Source organism: Heterocephalus glaber, unplaced genomic scaffold (assembly GCF_053883595.1).
Source record: "Heterocephalus glaber isolate CG9 unplaced genomic scaffold, H.glaber_assembly_v1.0 deba00000937, whole genome shotgun sequence".
Taxonomy (NCBI): Eukaryota; Metazoa; Chordata; class Mammalia; order Rodentia; family Bathyergidae; genus Heterocephalus; species Heterocephalus glaber.
The window spans coordinates 6,028,355-6,050,788 of NW_028258173.1; the positions used below are offsets into that span (position 1 = coordinate 6,028,355).

Genomic DNA, 22,434 nt, shown 5'->3' on the forward strand with positions numbered 1-22,434 from the left:
CCAGCACTCTGACAACACATTTCCATGCTTTCCTCCTGGGGGAGCAGATCTCCCCAAGCAGAATGTCAGCAGGACACCTCTCTAGGTACCCCTCAACCTGAGAACTCCCCTTCAGAGCCAGGTGGATATGTGGTGTCAGCAAACCCAGGTGCCTGGCTGCCAAGCCATGGAGCAGGGTGGTGCTGACCCTTGAGTCTCCTGACCCTTCTTGGATCTTGGCAAACAAGCGATGGTTGTGACCAGGGCTCCTGTGGAAACCGACGTATGGAACTCATTATCCGACTTCCTGCCAAGCTGGGTGCGCCCAGGCTACTCCCGCTGCTATTCCTTCTGTCCAGAAGATATTTTCCCACCCTGTCCCACCCACCCAAGTCCTAGCCGCCTGCCCAGGACAGCCCAGCTCAAATGTCACTCCCATAATCCCCAGCGTTCCCCATGATTCCCAGGCAGGGATTGTACCTCTGTTTGGGCACTTCTTCCCGAGGGAGGGACCGTGACTAGAATGTGTGTATCCTCACAGAACTCACGTATTAAATTAATTTCTCTTCTTTTTCTTTCTCCCTTCCCTCCTTCCTCCTCCTCCTTCTTCTTCTCTCTCTCTCTCTCTCTCTCTCTCTCTCTCTCGGCAGTACTGGGGATTGAACCCAGGACCTTCACACTGAGCTACATTCCCAGCCCGTTACTTTTTGAGACAGGGTCTCACTGAGTCACCAAGTTGCCCAGGCTGGGCTCAAACTTTCAATCCTGCCTCAGCCTCCCAAAGTGCTGGGACATATGTTGAAATCTTAACCTCCAAGGGTTAAGGAAATAGGGATGTCCAGAGATGACAAGATCATGAGAATGGAGCCCTCATAAATGAGATCGGTGACCTTAAAAGGGGCCCCAAAGAGCTCCCTGGCCCTCTCTCTGCCATGTAAGGACACGAGGAGAGGTGGCCAGTCTGCACTGCAAGAGGGCCCTCATCAATGCACGGTGCTCCCCTGATCTCTGACTTCCACACTGCAGAAAGAAATGTCTTGTTTATGGGCCATCCAGGCTCTGTTCTCTGTCACAGTGGCCATGATTGCAGCAGGGGTTATCCTGCACAGGCCAACCTGGACAGTACACTGGCTCCCAAGCCTCTCCCATAGCCCATCACCAGCCCAGACCAACAAAGCCTCATATAGATGAAAGGACAGGCAAATGGATAGGTGGATGGACAGCTGAGCTCAGGGGAGGGGCAGCAGGAAGCATAGATGGGGGCCTGTGAAGGGTCTGAACGGCAGAGCCTCAATATCTACACAGGAAGGTGAGGGCTGGTGGACAATTCCCTGCCTTTCTGTGAGCTTCCTGTGTCAGGGAGGAAAACCCAGCAAGGACCAGGCCTTGGACCTTGGGCTTTAGCTGAGGTCCTCAGCTGAGAGATTCAGCCCCTCAGGGACACTGGACAATATCAGGAAAGAATTCGGATTGTCATGACCAGGTGGCGCTCCTGGAAACAAATGGGGAGGGCCCACCAGGGATGCTGCTCACCATCCTACATCCCTGAGACAGCCCCACAACAAAGAATCCTGAGAACACCTGAAAACCATTGGAATGTACACTTTATTTATTCATTAATTAATTTATTTGCGGTACTAGGCATTGAGGTCAGGGGTGTTCTACCACTAGCTACATCCAAGGCTTTCTATTTTGAGACAGTCTTGCTAAGTTGGCCAGGCTGGGCTTGAACTTGTGACCCTCTTGCCTAAGCCTCCCAGAGTACTGGGACTACAGCCGTGCACTACCACACTGGACTGCAATGTATACTCTCGATGCTCAAATTGTATGGTACGTGAAGCAATATTCATAAAGCTGCTTAAAAAAAATCTTCAGGGCTGAGGATATAGCTCAGTGGTAGAGCACTTGCCTAGCAAGTGTGAGGCCATGGGCCTTGATTTCTGTCAGTGGACAACTGTAATCTCAGCAATCCGGGAGGCTGACGCAGAAGGATTACCAAGAATTCAAGGCCAGGGCCGGGGATTTAGCTCAGTGGTTCCTGCGCCTGCCTCGCAACTGCAAGGTCCTGAGCTTGATCCCTGGTACCAAAAAGAAAAGAATTCAAGGCCAGCCTGAACTACATATCTAGACACTGTCTCAAATAAAAAGTTGGGCAATGTGGCTCAGGGCAAAGGCCCTGGGTTCTATCCCTAGTACCGCACACGTGCCACACACACACACACACACACAAAACACACACACGCACACGCACAGAAGAAATTTAAGGCTAGGGGTGTAACTCTGGTAGTTCACGTGCTTAGTATTCACAGGGCCCTGGGTTCAATCCCCAGCACAAAAAAAAAAAAGAGGAAGTTTGACACAGAGAGAAGAGGGCATGTGACAAGAGCGACAGATGCTGAAGTGACACATCGACACGCCAAGGAATACCCAAAGTTGCCAGCCACCATCAGAAGCTGGGGGGCAGGCCTGGGACAGAGTCTTCTTTGTTGCCTCCTGAAGGAAACATATCTGTTGACACCTTGATTTCAGATCTGGCTTCCTATACAGCGAGAATATTATTATTATTATTATTATTATTATTATTATTATTTTTTTTGCAGTACTGGGAATGGAACACAGGGCCTTGCACATGCCAGACAGTGTTCTACTGCTGGGCTACATCCTCAGTCCAGACTTCCGTTACTTCTTTTATTTTTTTTTTTGGTACCAAGGATCGAACTTAGGACCTTTTGGTTTCAAGGCAGGCACAGCACCCCTGAGCTAAATCCTCAGCTCAAGACTTCTGTTACTTCTAAGCCACTCTGTTTTAGTACTCTTAAGCCACTTGGTTTGTGACATGTCTCGAGCCGTTCTATATAATTTTGAGGGAAAACCATTTCATAATTAAATTATGATTAGGGCTTTCTGAGGCCTAGTGTCTCCTTGCCCAAGAGCCAGCTATGGTATGCGGAAACATAATTCTGTGTACCTTTGGTCACAAGTTGAGGCCTCAGTGGTCCCATGATGCTGTGATGCTCAAGGGCAAGATTACATCAGCTGAAGACATTCTGGTTCTTTGGGAACTGAGTAGTAATAAAAAGCAGGTTTTGCCTGGGGGAAGGACAAATTCCTTATTACCCTGCTATATCATCTTTCCTACTGTTGTAAGAATCCTTTCCCCATCTCACTGCCCTCATCGGCGCAGGCAGGATCACTGCCGCCCTCTGAGTCACCCGATACTCCCTCCGATTACTGTGTGCACCCAATAAATAGTGGCTCGCTCGGAGTGTCTCTCTCTTTGCCCACTCTGGCATTGACCTCCCAGCCCCCCGTGAACTTTGAAATTGTCTCTTCATCTTTCTTTAGCCCTCGCTGCACCCCTCTCTAGGCAGATCTGAGGATTGATCAGCCTCTGACAGTGACAGGTACTAATGTCCCATTCCTGTGGCAGATCCTGATGTGAACAGACCTGGGGCCCTCCTGGTGAGCTCCTTCTGCCCAGTGCCCGCCCCCCCGAAACCTGTGCCTCCCAGGCCCAGGGCCTCGCCTGTCCCTAAGAGGTGAACTACGAAAGGAGCGTGGCCCTGGCGTCCTCCATCCCCACACATCTCCTCCATCCACCTGCTCATCCCAGGCAGCAGAGGGGCAGCAGACAGGCGCTGATTGCTGATGTGGACCATCCTGGAGTTAACAGATGGCTGAGACAGACTGCAGCCCCAGGCCAGGCTCCTGCATGCCCTCCCCAGGATGCCTCCAAGGTCTGGTCACTAGTACCACCGCCTGACTGACCCGTCACGGTAAGCTCCGCCCAGCCCATCTGGAGGGTGGCGGGTGAGTCACAGGGCTTCTCTGGCCTCCTTAGCTGTCTCAAAACAGCCTGAGTTTCTAAGAGACGGACTGCCAAAGGGTATGGCATCTGGGAGGCGTTTATTGGATCTGTGTGTTCTTCCTTCTTTCCAAGGAAGGCTTGGCACAGTGTCCTTCAGAAGTATACTTTTTTTTTTTCTGAGAGGGGTTCTGCTATGTTGCCTAGGCTAGCGTCAAACCCCTGGGTTCAAAGGATCCTCCTTACTCTTCCTCATGAGTAGCACGAGCACATGCCCACACTGCTGGCTAAAGTAGGCATTCTTTGTTTTTGTTTTTTTAAAGTAGGGTTTTGTTTTGTTTTGTTTTTGAGACAGGGTTTTGCTATGTAGCTAAGGCTGGTCTTGAACTTACTACATAGCCCAGGCTGGCCTCAAATTCATAGGAATCTTCCTGCTTCAGCATCCTGAGTGCTGGGATTACAGGCATGTGCCTGTAATTTTTTTTTTTTTTTTTTTTAATTAGAAACAGGAGGCCAGGGATTTAGCTCAGTGGTTTCACCACCTGCTGCAGGAGCGAAAGGACCGGAGTTTGATCCCCCGGTACCACAAAAACAAACAAATAAACAAAAAACAGGGCTGGCTGATAAAGAAGGATGAGCTTCAGACATTTATAGCTAAATGGATGCACCTTGAGACCATACTCCTAAGTGAAATAAATCAGACACACATGTTTAAATACTGAATTATTTCTGTGGTATGAGAAACTGAAAGTGGAACTAAGGACCGAAATGTATAATGGATGTTAGGAAATGGGAAGAAAGTGTTCAAATGGGAAGGGGAACAAGGGAGAAGGGAGGGAGAAAGGAAGGAAGGGAGAAGGAAAAACTGAAAATAGAAGGAAAAATGGAAACAAAGCTTTTGTGGATAGAGAGAGGAGGGGGCTTGAGGGAGGGAATGGGATAAAATAAAATAAAATGTATTTATATCTCAAAAAAAGAAAAAAAAAAATAGGGCTGGCTGGGCATAGCAGATCATTACCTGTAATCCCAGCACTCAGGAAGCTGAGGCAGGAGATCACTGCAAGTTTGAGGCCAGCCTGGGCTCCATAGTGAGTTCAAGGTCAGCCTGAGCTACAAAGGGAGACCTCGTCTCAAAAATAAATAAATATAAAAACAGGGCTGAAGATGTAGCTCCCTGGGTTCAATCCCAAGTATGAAAGAAAAAAAAAAAAAAAAAAAAAGAAGGAAGAGAGAGAGAGGGTGGGAGGAAGGGGGAAATGAAACGTATAGCTAGCTGGGCATGATAGTGTGTGTCTATAATCCCAACACTCTGGAAGACTGAAGGAGGAAGATCACAAGTTCAAGTCCCACCTGGACAATTTAGCAAGACCCTGTCTCAAAAAGAAAAACAAAAAGAGCTGTGGAGGCAGCTCATTTGAGGACCCTGGTTCAATCTCAATACCACCAAAGATATATTTTTTTCCTTTTTGCTCATAGTATATCACAGTGCTTACAAGAAGCTTGAAGTTTCATTTATCTTCATTATTACAAAGTGATCGTAATTTTAGACTCCATCAATACCTTACTTTGGGGGCTTTGTTTGTTTGGGTTGTTCTTGTTTTTTTAAAATGACCAAGTATGGTGGCTAATTCCTGTAATCCCAGCACTTTGGAAGGCTGAGGCAGGAGGATTTCAGATTTGAGCAGGAGAGTGTCTCAAAATAAAAAGGGCTGAGAATGTAGCTCCACACTAGAGTGCTTGCCTAGTATGTGCAAACCCCTGCCTTCAATTTCCAGTATGAAAACAAAAAAGAAAACTGCCATGTAATTTTTTTTGATGATGATGATGATTTGGGGTTTTTTTTTGGTACCGGGGATCAAAGTCAGGTCCTTGCGCTTTTGAGGCAGGCGGCACAACCACTGAGCTAAATCCCTGGCCCTAACTACATGTAATTTTATCACAAATTTCCTTTCTTGGTATCTTTTACCTGTGCTTCAATTTAACTGGTTTCCATGGAATCTTACACATTTTATTTTGTGTATTTATTTCTTTTTTCCAGTGGTGGGGATTGAGCCCAAGGCCCTCCCATGAGTTAGCCTATACCAGTGATGGGGAACCTTTTAGAGTAGCACATGTGCTGTAGGTTCACCACCATATACCCTATACCTTTTTACTTATGTTGAGACAGTGCCTCATTAAGTTGCCCAAACTAGTCTCCAACTTGCAATTCTCCTGCCTCAGCCTCACAAAGTGGCTGGGATTACAGGTGTGCATCACCACACCTGTCCTGATTTGTGTATTTAAAACCATTATAGGTTGGCAGGTGTAGCTCAGTCTGGAGCACTTACCTAGCACACTGGAGTGTAGCAGACATCCCTGCCCGGTACTAGCGGGCAATGAGTGGCACCTGCTTCTTGTCTTCCCTAATTTGGCTGTATTTTTTTTATATCAGGAGTCGGACATGTCAGACAGCAGACCGGGCAAGTATAGCCCTTCCCCCAGTGGCTGCCACGGAAATGTAGCCCCTGGTCTGTGAAGTGGCAGGGCTCTGCTGAGTTACGTGCAGCTGAGGTCAGTGTGACCCTAATTAAAATCTTTTCCTCTGAATTATGGCTTCTCACTGACCTTGTTGGTGACTAGCTAATTGTACCTGTACCGATTTGTTCTGTCCAAGCAAGATAAGCAGTACTTATTCCCTAACATCTCTTACTGATGCTATCATGTCAGATGTTCCACAGTACCTCACTAGATGCCTTCAAAGCATACCTGGCTCCTTATTCCTTCCCACGATTGTATTCAATAAATACTGGATGTGCTTGGGGGCCTTTGTCTTTAGTTGCCCAGAGCAGCACTGATCAGGTCCCAAGACCCAGCTTCTTCACTCTAAGTCTAGTTTCCTGTCTTATTCTTTAATTCGCCTTGTGCTGTAGTGGCTCACAGGAAGCTGGGACCCATGGCAGGTGGCAGAGGTTCTGGCAATGTCCCCTTTCCTGTTTCCTATACTAGTGGATCTGGGTTTGACCCCCACCGCCACAAAAACAAAAAGCGTTACTTTGAAAAGAACTCCATAGGCTGTACAGGGCTGCAGGGCAAGGGCTCATTCCCACCTCTAGATGGATCACCCATCCCTCCATAACCATATTCCTTATTTATTTGTTTATTTGGAGGGTACTGGGATTCAAACTCAGGGCTCCGTGCCACTAAGCTACATCCCAGCCCTCAGCCCTCATAACCGTATTCCTATTCCCTTACTTTGTTAAAATAACCTTTCGTTTTATTTGCTGTGGTTCGGACTGAACCTGGGGATTCACACATGCTAAGCAAGTGCTTTACCTCTCAGCTATAGTCCTAGCCCTTAAAAGAAACTTTATTTTATTTATTTTCATTTTTTGAGACAGGGTCTTGCTATGTAGCCCAGGCGGGCCTTGAACTCACTGTGTAGCCCAGGCTGGCTTCAAACTCACAGTGATTCTCCTGCCTCAGCCTTCTGAGTGTTGGGATTACATGCGTGCACCACTATGCCCAGCTCAAGAAACTTCATTTGAGAGTAACTTTACATTTACAGAAAAGCTAGATCAAGAGTACAAAGTTCCTATCTACCTTCCACCCAATTTTCTCTTTGGTTACATTTTAAACTGTATGGTAATTAGCCACAAAATTAAAGAACCAAGCCAGATTTGGTGGCACAGGCCTGTAATCCCAGCATTCTGGGAGGCTGAGGCAGGAGAATCACAAATTTGAGCCCAGCCTCAGCAACCTGGAGACTTAGTGAGATCCTGTCTGAAAATAAAAAATTTTTGCTGGGCATGTTGGCACACACCTATAATCCTAGCACTTGGGAGGCTGAACCAGGAGCATGCAGCAAGTTCAAGCTACCCTGGATTACATAGTGAGTTCAAGGCCAGCCTGGACTACATAGCAAGACCATCTCAAAAAACAAAAACAAAAAAATTTTTTTTAAAGGCTGGGATGTAGCTCAGTATGAAGGCCCTAGGTTCAAAACTCCAGTTTAAAAAAAAAAGGTGTGGGGCTGGGGATTTAGCTCAGTGGTTTCCAGGCCTGCTGCGCAAGGAACCGAGTTCGATCCCTGGTACCAAAAAAAAAAAAAGTCTTTGAGGGAGTACTCATCAGGTATCTTAGAGACTGGTCCTCAGGATTTGTCAGATGGTTTTCTCGTTATCAGACAGGGGTTATTCATTTGAGGGAAGAAGACCACATCATATTGAGAGTCTGTGCTACTGCTGTGACATACCACTGTTGATGCTGACCTTGACCTCCTGGTTTAGGTGGCCTTTTTGGGTTCCTCCACTATTAAACAATTCTTGTACTTCCTTCTGAAGAAAGTCACAGCCTGCAACGAGGAGGGGAAATTATGCTTCACCCTGGAGAACAAATGTGTCTATTCTACCCTCATTTGTTCATTTATCCAGTTACTTATTACTATTAGCATGGACTCAAGGTTATAACCCAGTATTATATTTATTTTATTGTGGTTTGTTTTTGTTTTTGTTTTTTTGCCGCACCAGGGATCAACTCAGGACCTTGCGCTTGAGAGGCAGACGCAGCACCACTGAGCTAAATCCCCAGCCCAGCCCTTTTTCATTTTATATTTTTGAAGTCGCCCTGGCTGGGCTGTAACTTTTGATCCTCTTGCTCAGCCTCCCAGAGTGCTGGGATTATAGGTGTGTGCCAACATGCCCAGCAAAAAATTTTTATTTTGAGACAGCATCTCCCTAAGTCTCCAGGTTCCCCAGACTGGGCTCAAATTTGTGATCCTCCTGCTCAGCCTCCCAGAGTGCTGGGGTTACAAGCATGCACCACCACCCCTGCCCACCCCCCAGCCCTTTTTACTTTGAGACAGGGTCTCCCTAAGTTGCTGATGCTGGCCTCGAACGTTAGATCTTTCTGCCTCAGTATCCTAAGTTGCTGCGAGGATGGGCGTACAGCCCAGGAATTTTAACGTTACTGAGATATAGCTTACAATAAGACATACCGTTTCGTGTGCATACTTGGGCAAGTCTTAACCAGGGCCTCTTCTTGGGGAGCCCCTAATATTTGTCCGGGAGCACCACAGGTGCGCGCTAGTGTTCATGGACCGGAACTGAATTTCTCAGACAAAGGACTTGGAGGGTGACATAACTTCCCATTTCAGGTCTAGAAAAGCCGAAGTTCCCCACCAGGGGTAAATAGTGTCGCTAAGGGGTAAAAACATACGCACATCAGCAATTATTTCCTCTGTAGTCAGGAGCTCAGGAATTTTGCTAGCGGTGCCAGGGAGGGGTCTGGAGCGCAAGGTGCCGTAGGTAGTGACACAACCGGCTCCGCCACCCCTCCCGAGCCCGGGCCAGGCTGGGGGTGGGGGATGGAGAGGGAACTCCCTCCGGCCTCCCTCCTGGGCGCCCCCTCGCGTGCTTGCCCTCGCCCTGTCCCTTGCACACTGGCCGCGAGGACTGGGGCGCCCCCCGGAGTCGCTCGGGGCTGCTGCGCGGGGGAGGGGGACGGGCCGAGCCTGGGTGGAGGGGGCCGGACCCTTGGCTCCGGTCCCAGGGGGCGGCGCCCGGGCTCGCAAAGTCGGGTCCCTCCCAGGCGCGAGCAGAACGGGCGGCGCCAGGGGCTGCGGAGCCATGGACGGCAGCGGGCCCTTTAGCTGCCCCATATGCCTGGAGCCGCTCCGGGAGCCCGTGACGCTGCCCTGCGGCCACAACTTCTGCCTCGCCTGCCTGGGCGCGCTCTGGCCGCACCGTAGCGCGGGCGGAGCGGGCGGCTCGGGAGGGGCGGCCCGCTGCCCGCTGTGCCAGGAGCCCTTCCCCGACGGCCTGCAGCTCCGCAAGAACCACACGCTGTCCGAGTTGCTGCAGCTCCGCCAGGGCTCCGGACCCGGACCCATGCCCAACCCGCCCCGGGGCCCGACGCCAGAGCCCTCGGCGCCCAGCGCGCCGCCCAGCGCCCCGGAGCCGTCGGCCCCCTGCGCGCCCCAGCCGTGGCCTTCGGGAGAAGAGCCGGTGCACTGCGACGCGTGTCCCGAGGGCGCGGCCCTGCCCGCGGCGCTCTCCTGCCTCACCTGCCTCGCTTCCTTCTGCCCCGCACACCTGGGCCCGCACGAGCGCAGCCCGGCCCTGCGCGGGCACCGCCTGGTGCCACCGCTGCGCCGGCTGGAGGAGAGCTTGTGCCCGCGTCACCTGCGGCCTCTGGAGCGCTACTGCCGCGCTGAGCGCGTGTGCTTGTGTGAGACCTGCGCCGCCCAGGACCACCGGGGGCACGAGCTCGTGTCGCTAGAGCAGGAGCGCGCGCTCCAGGAGGTGGGGAGCGGGCACCTCGGGCGGCGGGGGAGCCCCCATCTTCTCGGGTTGTGTCTTAATTTCCTCTGAGAACCTTTTTAGTCCCTCCAGCCTTGACAGTGTCATCTCCTCTTGATGGTGGGGATAGAGAAGGAAGAAGGGACCAGTGACAGCACCTAAAGGACAGGAAGGGCGGGGCAGGGGGGACACCAGTGTCCTTGGGGCAGCCGTGGTAGGTCCCCCAGCGCGGTGTGGGCTGGAAGCCGCTGCCGCCTGAGGCAGTGGACTGAGCTCAGATTTGCCCTGGGCTGAGGGAGCCGCTTTGGATGGGTGTGGCGGGAGACGGGGGTGACAGAGCAGGCTGGGCACACAGATCCTCTCTGTCCTGCCTTCTGGGCTGTGGTGGGAGCCTGTGCAGGGACCGATACCTCCACCCCCAGTTTCCTTTGGCCTGCAGCCTGCTGTTGGCGCCTCTGGCCTTGGGATTTTCCGTCTCTCCTGCCTGGACCAGTGACTCATAAGACCCGGGGGATTTGCCTGGAATCCCCTCTTTTTCAAGCTTGGTTTGGGGACCCAGGCTTTTTGGGGACTGTGATCCCCAAGACAGTTTAAAGCTCTCCTATGCTTTACATCTCCATAACCTCTCACTCTCTCTTACCCCACTGGAGGAAATTCTCAAATGGATTTGAGCAAAATATAGACCCATGGATGGCCTGGTACAGGCCGGGCACTCACAGTTAGCCTGCCCTCTCCAGGAATTCATCCTGGAATGGCACAGCCCGGCACCCTGGGCTCCAGGCATCTCTGGCATGAAATGGGACCTCGTGGCCACGGCCACCCATGCACAGATGCCATCCTTGGTCACCCCTCTACTCTTTCCTGGCAAGTCCTAGGACCCTGCTACAGGGCTGGGGCTTCTACCAGCCCCGGAGCTCAGGGAGGATGTCGCCCACAGGCTGAGCAGCCCAAAGTCCTGAGCGCTGTGGAGGACCGCATAGATGAGCTGGGTGCCAGCATCGCTCAGTCCCGGCGCACTGTGGCCCTCATCAAGGTCAGACACCCCGAACCCCCCCCCCCGTGCATCTCTGCAGACCCCTGGCAGTGTGAGGTCAGTGGAGTGTCGTACCCACTGACCACCTGCATCTCCCCGCCCTGGCACAGATCCAGGGCAGGCTGGGAGGGTCCCTCTGTCCCCCAGAGAGGACAGAGTGGGCACCTGGCATCTGGGAAGAATGAGGCCAAAGGCCAGGCTTGTTCTTTGCCCCTCATGGCTACCTCCATTGCATCCTGTGCAGAGCGCAGCTGTGGCAGAGAGGGAGCGGGTGAGCCAGCTGTTTGCTGAGGCTGTGGCCAACCTGCAGAGCTTCCAGAAGGAGGTGCTGGGCTTCATTGAGGAGGGGGAGGCCACCATGCTGAGTCGCTCCCAGGGAGACCTGCGGCGACGAGAGGAACAGCGCAGCCGCCTAAGCAGGGCCCGCCACAACCTCAGTCAGGTCCCTGAAGCTGACTCAGTCAGCTTCCTGCAGGTGAGGCACCTTGTAGGCCAGAGGGAACAGGGGGGAGGGTTGGGGGCGTTGGGTACCCAGCCTTCTGGGGTTGTCTAGCATCCTGGTGGCACTGTCCCTTCCAGCCAGGAGGAGCTGTGGCCAGCAGAGCTTTAACGGGTACTTGTCTGGTGCAGGAGCTCCTGGCACTACGGCTGGCCCTGGAGGAGGGGAGCGGCCCTGGACCCAGCCCCCCAAAGGAGCTCAGCTTCACCAAGTCGTCGCAAGCTGTCCGGGCAGTGAGAGATGTGCTGGCCTCCGCCTGTGCCAGCCAGTGGGAGCAGCTTCGGGGGCAGGGCGGTGATGAGGACGGGCTGCAGAAGCTGGGCTCAGAAGGTACCTGCCTCCCCCCAGATGACTCATCCTGCCCCAGGCTCCACACACAGGCACCCAGGGATAGAAGAGGGAAACTGTGTGCCTGGCACCACCCTGTGATGACCTGTCTGCTCTTTAGCCACAGCCAGGAGGGCAGAGGGGGCTCCTCCTAACCCACTGTCCAGTTTCAGAGGGGCTGAGGTCCAGGGAGCGAGTGGGAAAAGCAGGAGCACTCAGAAATCAGCATGCATGGGAACACAGGGTGCCATATTTGGGTGTTTGTCTGTCCCCAGGTGACTCTGGCCTTAGGAGGAAGGAGGGGGCTGCAAACCACAGGTTTCGGGTGGGCACCATGCCCAGCAGCCTGGCCATGGGCAGTCTAGGAGATAATCTCCCACTGTCTCGCTTCTGCAGCTGATGCCGAGTCCCAGGACCCTGATAGCACCAACCTCCTGGAGAGTGACGTACCCAGGGACTATTTCCTCAAGTGTAAGTGGACACAGAGCCCGCTGGCTCCCACGGGGCCTCCTAAGGCAGGTCGCAGGCACCAGAGGGTTTGCACTTCCCTCACTATATCCTGGGGTGGCAAGGTCATCGCAGGGGTGTTCTCCAGTAGTGCTGAGGGGTGCTGTTCCAAAGGAGGGGTGAGGGTGTGTGGGGGGGAGGTGGGCACCTTCAGGGGACCCTTCCCATCTGAGCCTGGCTCTGAGCCTTGTATCTCTTCCATCTGTGTGGCCAGTTGCCTACATCGTGGACTTGGACAGTGATACGGCAGACAAGTTCTTGCAACTGTATGGTACCAAAGGTGTCAAAAGGGTGCTGTGTCCCATCAACTACCCAGAGTCAGCCACACGCTTCACCCATTGTGAGCAGGTGCTGGGCGAAGGCGCCCTGGACCGAGGCACCTATTACTGGGAGGTAGAAATCATTGAGGGTTGGGTCAGCGTGGGAGTCATGGCGGAAGGCTTCTCCCCGCAAGAGCCCTATGACCGAGGCCGGCTGGGCCGCAACGCGCAGTCCTGCTGCCTGCAGTGGAATGGACGCAACTTCTCTGTCTGGTTCCATGGACTGGAGGTGGCCCTGCCCAACGACTTCTCGCCCACAGTTGGGATCTGCCTGGAGTACGCTGACCGTGCCCTGGCCTTCTATGCCGTGCGTGATGGCAAGATGAGCCTGCTGCGGAGGCTGAAGGCATCCAGGCCACGCCGGAGTGGCGCCTTGGCCTCCCCCACTGACCCCTTCCAGAGCCGCCTGGACAGCCACTTTTCAGGGCTCTTCACCCACAGGCTCAAGCCTGCCTTCTTCCTGGAGAGTGTGGATGCCCATCTGCAGATTGGGCCTCTCAAGAAGTCCTGCATAACTGTGCTGAAGAGGAGGTGATATGGGCCAGCCACCTCCTGCAGCCACCCTGGTCTGGGCGGACTTGCATCTGGGGTCTATCTTGCCTCCGAGGTGGGCACCACCATTAGAGCCCCAAACATTCCCAGCTCTCTCACTTCGAGAGGCCTCTACCTTCTATAACTTGCCCTTCTGCCTCTCTCTCAGGGAGGAGACCCCCCCACACCAGCCTTGTTTTGGGGAGAGAGAACTTAACGCTGGGACAGATCCAACCTCTCCTTTTCTAGGACAATGCCTGGCACGCAGTAGGTGCTCAATAAACATTTGTTGAATGAATGACTCCCTTTCTCACCCCTCTCCCTACCCACCAAGAATTCCCAAGACTTACTCAGCTTTTCCTTTTTTTGTGTGAATCCAAGGGCTTTGCACTGAGCTACATTGTCAGCCCTTTTCATTTTCTTATTTAGGGGAAGGGTCTTGCTAAGTTGCTCAGGGTGGGTTTGAATTTGGGATCCTCAACCTCACAGACTGCTGGGATTACAGGCAGCTTTTGAGAGCTGGCAGGTAGGCAAAGCCCCTGGCCCAGGAGGAGGGGACTGAAATGGTGCCTGCTGCTCAGGGGACCCTCTCTCCCTGGTTCTAGGCAGGGCAGCCAGAGGTGGCTTCTCCCAGAGGCCCAGCCACAGGGCTGCACAGTTGTCCTGGCTGCCCCAATGTTTGCTTTGAATGGCCCGGCTCCCACTGCTGTTTTCATCCTTGATGCCACAGCCAGTTCTGGGCCTGCCTTTTGCTGGTCGTGCCCAGAATTAAACACGGATGCCACATCCCAAAAGCAGGGGTAGGACATGGGCAGGCAAGCTGGAGATCCGGACTTCCTTCACCAGGACAGTCTCACACGGAGGGATGTGGCTGAGACCACGCTAGGGTGTGGCTGGAGCCCAGGACATCTACAATAAAGGGCCAGTGTCCTGTGGAGTCTGCCCAGGTGTGTGCCTGCAACACAGCCCTGGCTCTCCAGCCTGGGGATGGGGGTCCTGTGCTTTGGGAGAGCTTCCGGCTGTCTTTCAAGAAACAGAGCTCCTTGCCCTCTGCTGTCCCAGACCCTCCTGCCCAGCCTGTGTTGCCTGAGGGTCCCTATGTTTCCAGGCCAGCTTCCTCCCTTGGGGTTCTCCATGGCCCAGGTGCACCCCAGAGTGGATCCAAGAGGGTAAGAAGCAGATGGAAAGTCTTCCCAGCCGCCAGGCAAGGTCAAAGGGGACAATGGGTGAGTTATGCAGCCAGACAGCAAGGCCATACAAGTCCAGCAGTTGCTGCCTCTGAGCTAAAAATAGCCCCTCCCGCACAGCAGGCCTGGGCCCCAGCAGCCAGGATGTTGTTTTTCCGGGTGGGGCCTCCCTGCTCCTAGGGCTTTGTGTTCTCAACCGGTTCCCATGGTAGCCACAGGTCCCTCAGATCCAAGTCACCCTCCAAGGGGGTGGGTGGGAAGCTGCTCCACTGGCCAGTGGGGGTTGATGGGGGTTTCCTAGCCCCCTCCCCACCAGCTGCCAGCCCCCAACTTACAGCCCAGCCCTATGCCACCTGCTCTGTCGTATCTCCCTCACTTTGGCAACCCACATGCTGCCCTTCTGGAGCCCTCTGCTCCCTGACCCGCAGGAAGCTCTGACATGTCCGCACATGTGAACTTGACAGCCGAGGGCTCAAACAGGTCAGGAGCTTCCTCGATAGAATTAAGCCCAACTGATCATATCCATGGCTACAGCCACTCACAGTGTGCCACTTACAGAGTGACTTCCAGCTCCCAAGACTGTCTGGCATGGGACCCTGTGAAATCAGTGACTTTTTGTTTTGTTTTTTGTTTTTGAGACAGGGTCTCACTATGTAGTCCAGGCTGGCCTTGAACTTAACTATGTAGCCCAGGCTGGCCTCAAACTCTTAATAATTTTCCTGCCTCAGCCTCCAGAGTGTTGAAATTACAGGCGTGTGCCACCAGACCTGGCTCCTCTAACACTTTTTTTTTTTTAATCAGGGAAGATGTTATCTGTTTTATTCAAAATTTGCTTGAAAAAGACTTTTTTTTTTTTCCTTTGGTACCAGCGATTGAACTCGGGACCTTGCGCTTGCGAGGCAGGTGCCAGAAGCACTGAGCTATATCCCTGGTCCCGAAAAAGACTTAAAAAAAAGTTAGGGGGCCGGGGATTTAGCTCAGTGGTTCCCCACCTGTCTCAAAAGCACAAGGTCCTGAGTTCAATCCCTGGATCAAAAAAAGACAGTTAAAGGACCACAGATCTAGTTGGGGTGCCATTAATAGATGGAGAAGCTCAGGCCAAGAGGTGGTAAGGAGCTGCCCAAGCCACCCAGTCCAGGACACCACAGCGTAGGTGTGTCCTGTGCTTAGAAATGTATAAAGGCACACGCACAGCCCTGGTGCCCAGCCTCGAGGCCTGTGTAAGAGCTGTCTGTGCTCAGCCTCAGTTCCCACGCTCCAGCCTTGGCAGAGCTCCCTGAGGGTCGGTAGACTCAGATGCTCCCACCACCAGAGCCCCCTCCAGTCCCAGACAGCGGCGCAGGGGTGAAGGTTCTAGGCTATAGTGCTGTGAGCTGAATACAGTTGCTTTGGGCCAGGCATGGAGCCAACCTCTGCTTGAGCTTTGTATCTGTGGAAAAATAAGCTCCAAACAACTGGCTGAGAGGCAGGCTTCAGCTATGCCTCCCTCTCAACAGCCGCAGACGACTGGGTCCTGCAGCCTTCACTGGCCCCAGTGCCTCCCCAAGCTCTAGGAGGCAAGAGGCCCACTGTCCTCTCCTGGGCCTCCTAGGTCCCCTCCCAAGTCCCAAGGAACACTCACCTCCTCTCCTCCCAGCCAGAGAGGGTGAGGCTGGACCCAGACTGTGGCTGAGCTAAGGGCCTGGCCAGGAAGATGGGGGTGAGCTGGGCGTGGCTGAGGTTTGCAGCTGTCTCTATTGGGCTGGAGTTGTTTGTTGCCCCAGGGAGGGAAACAGCATTTAGCTGCAGTCTGTGTCCCATTCAGCCCCACACCCAACACAAGCACTTCCAGCTGATGCCAGCATTCAAAGTCTGGAAGACAGGGCCGTTCCCTTTCTCCGAGGTCACATCTTCTCCAAGATGCATGAGAACCGCAGGGCTGGTGGTGTGCTCAGTGGTACAGGGCTTGCCAAGGCTGTAAGAACCTCATTGTCCTCACTGAGTGCTCTTAGAGAAGGGGCAACAGATGCCACCCATACAGGCTCAGCAGTAACGGAGCCAGCCCAGAGACAGGCAGGAAATATTCTTTGGCATTTTGTTTCCCTTAAATAACAGTAAAAATTTGAATTTTTACTTCATAATATCTGATTCACTTTATTTTTTTATTCACTTTAATATAAAAAATTGTCTTTCACTTTTTGGAGAATGGTTGTTTGGTTGGGGGTTTTTTTGGTACCAGGGATAGGACTCAGGACCATGTGCTTGTGAAGCAGACGGTGGGACCACTGAGCTAAATCCCCAGCCCTGTTTTTTGTTTTTTTGTTTATTTGTTTTTTTGTTTTGGTACCGGGGAACAAACTCAGGTCCTGGTGCTTTCGCAGCAGGCGGCGAAACCACAGAGCTAAATCCCCAGCACCCCGTTTGGTTTTTTGAGACAAGGTCTCACTATGTAGTTCAGGCTGGCCTCGAACTCACTACTATGTAGTTCTGGCTGGTCCTGAACTCATAGCAATCCTCCTGTTTTAGCCTCCTGAATGCTGGGATTACAGGCGTGCACCACCATACCCGGCTTTTTGTTTTTGTTTTTTTGAGACAGGATCTTTCTACGAAGTTCAGGTTGGCCTTGAACTCACTTTATAGCCTGGGCTGGCCTTGAACTGAAGGTCATCCTCCTGCCTCAGCCTCCCAAGTGCTAGGATTATAGGCGTGGGCCACCAGCCAATTTGGAGAATGGTTTTACAAGTAAATTCAGGAATCTGAAAGGCAGGGTAGGGGTGTAGCTCAGTGGTACAGTACGTGCTTGGCATATGTGTTTAATATACAGGAGACTGGGTTTGATTCCCAGCACCGGAAAAAAGTAGTGAATCAGGAAATCTTGGCTAACACTGCCACCCGAGCCGTTTCCTAACTATGCCTTTGAGTGAGAAACTCAAAGACCCTCTATGCCTCAGCCTCCCCTCTTCCCTCCAGAGCCCCCTCTTGTAGAAGAGTCCCTGAGCCCCGGCTCCTCAGTATTGGGCTGGGCCATCATTGGAGGTGACCCTGCCTCTCTCTCACTCTCTGGGCTTTGGGGGACACAGATGTGGAAATGGACAGCAGAAGTTTGTGTAAACATTCCTGCAGCACAAATCACTCAGAACAGACCTCACAGCTGGGTCTGGGGAAACTGAACTTGACGGAGCCTGGAGGTCCAGGCTGGGAACCTCAGGGTGGGGCCCATCTCCATGGCAACCAGAAACACCCCCAGTTTTGCATTGGCCCTGCCTCCTCAGGAAGGAACAGGGAATTTGTGTGCTTGAAATACCCATGGCCAAAAAAGGGCCTGCCCTGAAATAGTTCACATCCACCTCACCAGCATCTCCCGTGGCATCTGCCACTCCACCCCAGCTTGGCCAGCAGCAAATGGCAGAAAGTCCAGTACTACTAAGTCCTTTCTCCTACCAGCTTTTTGGGAAGATGACAGTTTTCCAGGTGAAAAAAATTTCAGTGAATCAACCATGCATCTGTTTCATACACTCAGGTACAAGAAATCTCTGTTTTGGTATTCTTCCGAAATCAAATAAAATTTAACTTCAGCTGGGCCAGGGATTTAGCTCAGTGGTTTTGCTGCCCACTGCGCAAGTGCAAGGACCCGAGCTTGATCCCCAGTACCAAAAAAATCCAAAAAACAAAAATTTAACTTCAGCTGTGTTGGGGGCTCCTCCTTTTCAGTAGGATAATAATCTGGGTTTACATGGTGCCTAGAGGATAGCAGAGCTTCGACCCTTCCTCCAGGGGAGCTGCTGCTCACTGTCGGAATCCAACCACTCTTTACCCCTGCCGAGGCCACACTCTCCCAGGCTAAGCAAGTTTTTTTAATTTATTTTTTGGGTAGTGGGGATCGAACTCGGGACCTTGTGCTTTCGAGGCAGGCGCCGGAACCACTGAGCTAAATCCCCAGCGCAGACCAAGCAAGTTTTGAGGATTGTGCCGAACTATATTCTCAGCTCCAAACCCACAGCATTAGTTTCTTAGGGCCATTGTAGCAAAATATCATGAACCAGGTGCTTAAACAACCCAAACATATTGTCTCTCAGTGTTGGGAAGGCCAGGCCTCCAGAATCAAGGTGTCAGTAGGATTCTTTCTGGAGGCTGTGGGAAAGAATCCATCCCGTGCCACCCTCTTTGCTTCTGAAAATAGCTGCCAACCCAGTCCTTGTCTTGTAGATCTCTGCCTTTGTCCTTGTACAGCATTCTCCCTGTGTGCATGCCTGTGTCCAAGTTTTCTTATAAGGACACCAGTCATATTGAATATTGAATTAGGCCCACCCTAATCTGATGACCTCGTCTTAACTTTGTCTTCAACAACCCTACTTGAAAATAAGGTCACATTCTGAGGTACCTGGGGTTAGGACTGCAACGTATGAATTTAGGGGGAGGGGACACCACTTAGCCCACAACACCCCTGAACTAAACTGCTCCCTGATCCTATGGCTTCAGATCGCTCCACTGCTCACCTGAGCTTCTCCAGGCCACTAGATCCCAGCACAGGCTGGCAGAGGCCCTCTCCTCGGAGGGCTGGGTATGAGGACTCTGCAGTTCCTGTTCAAGCTTCTATTTTATTTATTTATTTTTTTGGTATGGGGATTCAACTCTGGACCTTGCGCTTTCGAGGCCTGTGCCAGAACCACTGAGCTAAATCCCCAGCCCTCAAGCTTCTATTTTAATAGTTCCAACACTTCTCTTTGGTTCCACAGCCCTGGAGATGATGACTACTTCTTGTGGCTGGTATCTCTGACACCTTAGCTCTTACCTTGTATTGGAGGAGGGACTAAAGATAGATCCTGGGGGCTTTGCACTAAGCTACATCCTAAGCACCCTTTTTTCCTGAGGCAGGGTCTTGATATGTAGTCCAGGCTGGCCTTGCACACTCTGTGCAGCCCAGGGTGTCCTCAAACTCACAGTGATCCTCCTGCCTCAGCCTCCCAAGTGCTGGGTTTACAGGCATGGGCCACCACGCCTGGCTGTTCCCTTAACATTTGTCTTTTCACCTTTTCAGTTACCTAGTTATCTTACAGCAATATGCCTAACTATATTTAGTTAATTCTGTATCATAAATTCTCTCTGTTCGAATACCTGGTGTGTTTTCTGACTCCTAACTGAATCCTTTAACACTCCCCAAACCACAGCTCAGGGGCCCCCAGCAGGGCCACATCCCTCTGGGGATCGCTGTGTGGGAACAAGACGGTGCTCTTGAGCATCAGAAAAGCACCCCCCAACTCTGTTCTTCGCTAGGGCCTTGGAAAGCACTCCTGCCCCTTCCAGCCCCGGCTGCACACAACAGCCTTTGGGTCCCAGTTTATCTCTTAAGTATCTGCCAACTTCTGTGCTCAGCCACCTCCAAAACCACATTGTTAGAGAACTTGTGAGACCACCCTGGAACAGGAAGGCTCACCCAACTTGATGAAGAAGCAGGAGGAGGAGGAGGAGGAAGGAGAGGAGGAGGAAGGAAAAAAAAAACACCTCTCAATCTTTAGAATCTCCTACTGCTGTCAGGTAGTTTCTTTACAAATGGCTCACCAAACAGAAGGCTTGTAGGTCCTCCTTGTCGCCAACAAAAAATTGGATGAGAGAACCCAAAAACAGTGCCAAAAGTTTATTTGAAAATGAAGGGTGAAGGGGTAAGGGAAGAACTAGCTGTGCAGAGCAAACTTGGGCCAAAGAGAGAAAAGGATAAAAAGTAAAAATAAAAATGTATCCTTCAACGGCAGACTACCATGATGAGTCAAGATAACAGGCTCCTCCTGGTGCCTGGTCCCCATCATGCCGCCCACGTCTCCTGAGAGCTCGAGAGAAGTTGTACATACGGGTCCTGAGAATCACCTGGCATGGCCCAGGGATCTTGAAAGTGACAGGTCCTGCTTATTTCCCTAGCCAGCTTTGACACCCCCTACCTCCTCTATCACTATCATGTGAAGAGTGAAGCTAAAACCTTGTGCCTCCGTTTGTAATAGCTAAAGCTTGGAAACAGCCCAAATGCCCATCAGCTGAAGACTGGATAAAGAGGTTGTGGTTTTTGTTATAAAATGAAGTACTACTCAGCCATAAAGAATGAGAAACTAGGGCCAGGGATTTAGCTCAGTGGTTTCGCCGCCTGCTGTGCAAGCACAAGGACCCGAGTTCGATCCCTGGTACAAAAAAAAATTAATAATAATGAGAAAATAAAAAATAAAAAAAATTTTTTAAAAAGAATGAGAGGGCCGGGGATTTAGCTCAGTGGTTCCACCACCTGCCTTGCAAGTGCAAGGACCTGAGTTGGATCCCCAGTACCAAAAAAAAAAAAGAATGAGAAACTAGAGTCATTTATAGCTAAATGGATGCACATTGAGGCCATACTCTTAAGTGAAATAAATAGGACACACATGTGTAAATACCAAATAGTTTCTCTGGTATGAGAAACTGAAAATGTAAATAAGGATTAAAATGAATAATTGATAATGTGAAATATGAAGAAAAGGTCTCAAGGGGTAGGGGAAGTGGGAGGGGTAGGGGAAAGCTAAAAAGGGAAAGAAAAAAATATGAGATAAGAAATAAATGGAAACAAAGCCTTTCCAAATAGGGAGGGGTGGGGGCGTTGAAGGGAGGACTGGGGAGTGGGGCAAAAATCAGAAGCAAGATACTCATGTAATGGTACAAGCACCCAATGAGGAATGTGACTGTATTGTATCCCTAAAATGTACCAATAAAAGAATTTAAAAGAAAAAAAAATAAAACCTTGTGCCTAAGACAACTATCCTTCCACACAGGTTGAGAATGACCTAAGTCCCACTATAGGATGCTTTCTTGGGAACCCTAAGCATGCTCTAGGCGTTGGATGAATGCAGACCCATTTCTCAACTCCATCCTTTCTTCTCCTCCCTGAGTCCCATCCCATCCCAACCCTTGCCTGAACTTCAGGAACATGAACTTTTTCTTCCTCTTCCTCTTCCCCTTCCCCCTCCCCTTACTGTTTCCCTTCCCCTTCCTTCCTATTCAGTTCAGGCTGGCCTTGAGCTCACAGTGATCCTCCTGCCTCAGCCTTCCAAGTGCTAGGATTACAGACGTGCACTACCACACTTGGAAGGAAAGGAATACAGATTTTCAAGGATCATAAATCAATTTATCCCACAGCCATTAGAAATTCTTTTGTGTTGTCATTGTGTGTTTGTTTTGGTTTTGCAGTACTGGGATTGAATCCAGAAACACTCTCCCACTGAGTTACAGCCCTGGTCTTTAAATTTCTTTTTTTATTTTGACATACAGTCGCACTAAATTGCCCAGGCTGGCCTTAAATATGTGATCTTCCTGCCTCAGCCTGTGCTTGAATTACAGGCATGCAAGACCATGGCTAGCCATCAGTTCTTTTAAAATGACAAAATATAATGGAAAATTTCAGAGTACATCATGCTACAAAATAAAAATCTCCTCCTCAAAATATAAATTTTAAAAGTCAGGTGTGGTGCACATGCCTGTAATCCCAGCACCAGAGAGGCTGAGGCAGGAGGATTGCTGTAAGTTCAAGGCCAACCTGGGCTACATAGTGAGGTCAAGGCCAGCCTGGAACACATAGCAAGATTCTGTCTCAAAAAACAAAAATAAATAAATACATTTGAAAAAGATGAAAGGAGGAAAAAAACCATTCCAACGTGATCTGAGCAAATAGGTTTTTTTTCTTGTTTTGTGTTTGGTCGTTAAAATTCACAGTTTACTTCTGGGAAAAACAGCACTTGTGATAAAATCCCTAAACACTTTTAAATAAACTTGAATTAAAATTGTTCTGGGAAATCAGTGACCCACCCAGCTGTTGTTGGTGAGAAGCCCAGTGACCTCTGGATGGACACCAGCTCTCTGACAGTTCTCCTTTCCTATAAAATGTCCCTTCCAAGAGGCAGTCTCAGAATTGCCCCGCTGGGGGTCTTTCCTTGGCTTTCGAGATTGCAGCAAGACTTTCCCATGTGCTCGGAGCTAATGGGA

At 51.2% G+C, this 22,434-nt stretch overlaps 1 protein-coding gene and 1 long non-coding RNA gene across 4 annotated transcripts; one reads left to right on the forward strand and one right to left on the reverse strand.

The window, feature by feature from the left end:
* Window positions 1–384: 384 nt before the first annotated feature.
* Window positions 385–11,455, reverse strand: LOC147828757 (uncharacterized). Of its 2 annotated transcripts, none has more exons than XR_015450253.1 (3): window positions 11,317–11,455; window positions 2,948–3,069; window positions 385–2,518 (listed from the first exon to the last, which is right to left on the reverse strand). It is a non-coding gene; the product is annotated as an uncharacterized LOC147828757 (long non-coding RNA). The 2 variants fall into 2 exon arrangements; XR_015450252.1 differs by lacking the exon at window positions 11,317–11,455 and adding an exon at window positions 3,580–8,024.
* Window positions 9,302–13,574, forward strand: Trim47 (tripartite motif containing 47). 2 transcript variants are annotated; one of them, XR_015450249.1, is made up of 7 exons: window positions 9,302–10,062; window positions 10,997–11,092; window positions 11,337–11,567; window positions 11,723–11,921; window positions 12,315–12,389; window positions 12,640–13,352; window positions 13,446–13,574. XR_015450249.1 is itself a non-coding variant. In XM_004860718.4 (6 exons), the coding sequence occupies exons 1-6, from the start codon at window positions 9,388–9,390 to the stop codon at window positions 13,278–13,280; spliced, it is 1,917 nt and encodes a 638-aa protein (XP_004860775.1). In that variant the 5' UTR covers window positions 9,302–9,387; the 3' UTR covers window positions 13,281–13,574. The 2 variants fall into 2 exon arrangements, 1 of the variants encoding a protein (XP_004860775.1); XM_004860718.4 differs by having other exon boundaries at window positions 12,640–13,574.
* The last annotated feature ends 8,860 nt before the right edge of the window (window positions 13,575–22,434 follow it).

Excerpts from the sequence above, each read along its gene's own strand:
- Trim47 (XM_004860718.4), top strand. The coding sequence starts at position 9,388 with ATGGACGGCAGCGGGCCCTTTAGCTGCCCCATATGCCTGGAGCCGCTC. Across the intron at positions 11,568-11,722 it reads ACTCAGTCAGCTTCCTGCAG|GAGCTCCTGGCACTACGGCT; the intron begins GTGAGGCACCTT and ends TGTCTGGTGCAG. Across the intron at positions 11,922-12,314 it reads GCAGAAGCTGGGCTCAGAAG|CTGATGCCGAGTCCCAGGAC; the intron begins GTACCTGCCTCC and ends TCGCTTCTGCAG.